Source organism: Nanorana parkeri, unplaced genomic scaffold (genome assembly GCF_000935625.1).
Source record: "Nanorana parkeri isolate BGI_ZX_2015 unplaced genomic scaffold, ASM93562v1 scaffold539, whole genome shotgun sequence".
NCBI classification, from domain to species: Eukaryota; Metazoa; Chordata; class Amphibia; order Anura; family Dicroglossidae; genus Nanorana; species Nanorana parkeri.
In genome coordinates, this window is record NW_017306807.1 from 1,048,948 (window position 1) to 1,052,356 (window position 3,409).

Consider the following 3,409-nt stretch of genomic DNA (forward strand, 5'->3'; position numbering starts at 1 on the left):
TGTTACCAGGGCTGCGTGGGCCGCGTCTCACACTGATGCTTTGCGGGCAGGGACCAGGTCTCACCATCCTGTGAAGGTCGCGTCTCGCAGGCAGGAGTGGATGGGATCGTGCAGGACCAGCTCGTTCCCGGCGACATCTGCCTCTGATGATAAACTCCGCCCTCCCAGCCAGATAGAGATCCTCGTGCGGTGGATGGGAGGGGTGAGGTCTCGTCCCATTGGCTGGTGGACGGAGCTCCGGCAGACCAGACGAGTGGATTGACCGAGAAAACGGATGAGCTCTCGGCCCTGACGCTGTGCTGTCAAACTAAGAGTCTCGCTTTGACAGCGTCAAAGCGACAGGGCTGAGAGCTCATAATGTTACCTGGCTTGCAGGTAATGTGCCGACCTGGCAAATTAGGCGGCCGCGAGGCCTAAGGCGACCGCCTAATTAGAGAGCCGCCTCTGGTCGCGTGCCAGCTGTCAAGGTCTCGCGTGCCAGGCTGGGCACGCGTGTCGGGGGTTGCTGACCCCTGTGCTACACCATGGTAAACATGGCCATGTCCCAACTTTTGTGAGACGTGTTGCCATTAATTTCAAAGTTATCTTTTTTTTTTTTTTTAGCAATAAGATTCTTTTTGTTTTTTAAATGGAACATTTTTTTTCTACTTACCAAGGATGCTGGGTAGTTTTCTCCCACTGACCAATGGCAAAGGGCATTTTTTTTTCACTGACCAATAACACCAGGCATTCTCCTCCCACTGATCACCAACAGCAGGTAATTTTATCTCTCTCCTACTGACCGGTGATGTAAAATTTTTCTCCCACTGACCACCAACAGTGGGGCATTTTTTTTCACCCATGCCAGGGCATTTCTTCCCCTTTCATTGACTAGCCGTGTAAGGGGAACTGTTACATAATTGTAATCGCTGCAATTTTATGTTGTGCTGTATGATACATACTATTGCAGTCACTGACACAGAATATTGGGGGTTATTACTGTGATCACTGACACCAATGTTGGGTGGTTATTACTGCAATCAATGACACCAATGTTGGGGGTTTTTATTGCAGGCACTGACACCAATGTTGGAGGTTATTATTGCAGTCACTGACACCAATGATGGGAGTTATTACTGCAATCACTGTCACCAACGTTGGGGGTTATTACTGCAATCACTGACACCAATGTTGGGGACACCAAACAGCTTTTATAGTGCGGTCCTAACTCTAAACTATCAGAGTTAGGATCGCTGCCATTGGGATGTGCGGGATCACTTGTGCGTCTCTGTGCCTTTAAGGGGGGTTTGGACTGCCTCCTGACAAACCTGCACCCAATTTCATCTTCTGCCCCATGTGCTCCAAGATGGAGACTCTGATAGTTAGGACCGCACTATAAGAGGTGCCTTGGTGCGGCTGTGCGGCTTTCACATTTTCTGCAGAAGACGTGTATCCAAACCTCTGTTTTTAACCTTAGTGTGAGACAAGTTTTTTTCACACGCTAGCTTGTGAGTGTGCCAGGAAAACTTTTTGCTGTTTTACTGTTTAAAGCCCATTCCGTGTGCACCTTGCTGTAAAGCTGGTGACGAATTGATGAGTGCGTTTGTCATCTGTTTTGCTTGACCGATTTGGTGTAGTGATGCATGGGGGGTCTCAGCTGCCATTGGGATGTGCGGTATCCCTTGTGCGTCTCTGTGCCTTTAAGTGGGGTTGGGCTTCCTCCAACCAACCTGCACCCAATTTCATCTTCTGCCCCCATGTGCTCCAAGATGGAGACTCTAATAGTTTAGAGTTAGGACCGCACTATAAGAGGTGGCTTTGCGCGGCTGTGCGGCTTTCACATTTTCTGCAAAAGACGTGTATCCAAACCTCTGTTTTTACCTTAGTGTGAGACAAGTTTTTTTTACATGCTAGCTTGTGAGTGTGCCAGGAAAACTTTTTGCTGTTTTGGGTGGTAATAAAGTTCTCGCTGTAGGGATGATCTCACAGAAATTGATTACCGGTATTAGCGCTCCTTTCATTTTACAGGACTTTGTGTATTTAAAAGCATGGAGCGGCAGTGGTGATCCCCAATTACTTTATTTCATGCTGATGTCTTTGTTTTATGTCTATTGTAACTTCTGTATGCTTATACAAAGTTGTTTTTGTGAAATCTTTAATAAAAACTATTTATGTAAAAAAAAAGTACTATGCGACAGTTTCTATAAAAGTCTGATCGTGTTTGTCAACATAATAAAGTACTAGTGCCAATTTTGTAATTTACAAACTGTTCTAAAACACACCATTACCAAAGTGGTGTACATACTGTAGTAAGGTTGGGGTGACATTCATTGCAGCCAGGAAAGGAATAGTATATGGATTGCCGGCGAGGTGTAGAAAGGAAAGGAGAAAATTGAGGATGATCCCATTACAAGTTTACCTCAGATCTGGCCCTAGAAGCATATAGAAAATGTTGCATTTTTTTGTGTGTGTGTCAGACTTTGTGAATTCCCCCAAATGATTTATACATCTTGTACACTCAATTTCTTACATTTTTTTCCAGCACACTACATTCGAAAGGTTGCTGCCTACCCGTGGGCTAGGCAAACACCTAGCACTCTCTCAGTGGGAAAAAGCCTCACATCCGTTTCATTACAATTTAATTTCTTCTCTTCCTCTGACAGCAAAGGTTGACATGTCTCTTACACACCTGTTTTACATTGTAGGTACATTATAGGTAGTCAATTTACCTCAACTACCTGCATCATTATAGAGAAGCGCCATTGCTAACAAAGATTTTTCCAGTTTTAAAGATGGCCGCATTAGCTTCTCCTACGTTCTCTAGGCTGCTCTGCCGCTCTGCCTTCTGATTGGTCATTTCGCTCCCATGGTGCACGCACTGTGCGTACCGGGGGGCGGGCCTGAGGAAGAGGCAGCGTGCGCCTGTTACAAGTATCTAGAACTTTGGCGGGGGCTCGTTCGGCTGCGTCAGCACGGACTGTACGTTCCTACTGAGCGCGGGAAGTAGTACAGGTGACCGGCGAGCAGAGCTCGGCGCGGCTCCTGTATGGCTGGACGAGGCGGGGATATGGCGAATAAAGAAAGTAAGAGAGGCCTTGCCCGGGTTCTAAGGCTGCTCGGAACCGCTCTTTTGTTTATGGGGACGTTTCTGGGTAGCCGCGCTGTACATGGATGGTATTTGTGGAGGGACCGGTCTATTGTGCTTAGTATCCGGCGCCATTCATTCTTCTGCCCAGACGTGTGTGCTCTCTCCTGAGCGCTGCTGCCATGCCTTGTCTGTCTGCTTTATATTGCAGCATGTGTGTGATGTATACTACGCCCATGATGATCTACATTAATGTCAGCTCTAAACCTAATAGCTGTGGGATATCACGTGGTCTTCTCTGCTGCCATTTAGATCTGCACTGCATATCCAGGGATTCATTCCTGG

The 3,409-nt window shown here is 46.9% G+C and overlaps 1 protein-coding gene across 2 annotated transcripts in view; it reads left to right on the top strand.

Annotated features, from left to right (window-relative positions):
- The first annotated feature begins 2,842 nt into the window (after positions 1–2,842).
- The window catches only part of RBBP7 (RB binding protein 7, chromatin remodeling factor), a 16,778-nt gene continuing 16,211 nt past the window's right edge, over positions 2,843–3,409 (top strand). The window contains exon 1 of one of the 2 annotated variants that reach the window (XM_018561708.1): positions 2,843–3,071. In XM_018561708.1, coding sequence (XP_018417210.1) covers positions 3,026–3,071 — 46 coding nt within the window. In that variant the 5' untranslated portion in view covers positions 2,843–3,025. The remainder of the gene's footprint in view (positions 3,072–3,409) is intronic. The other variant, XM_018561707.1, reaches the window with a different exon arrangement.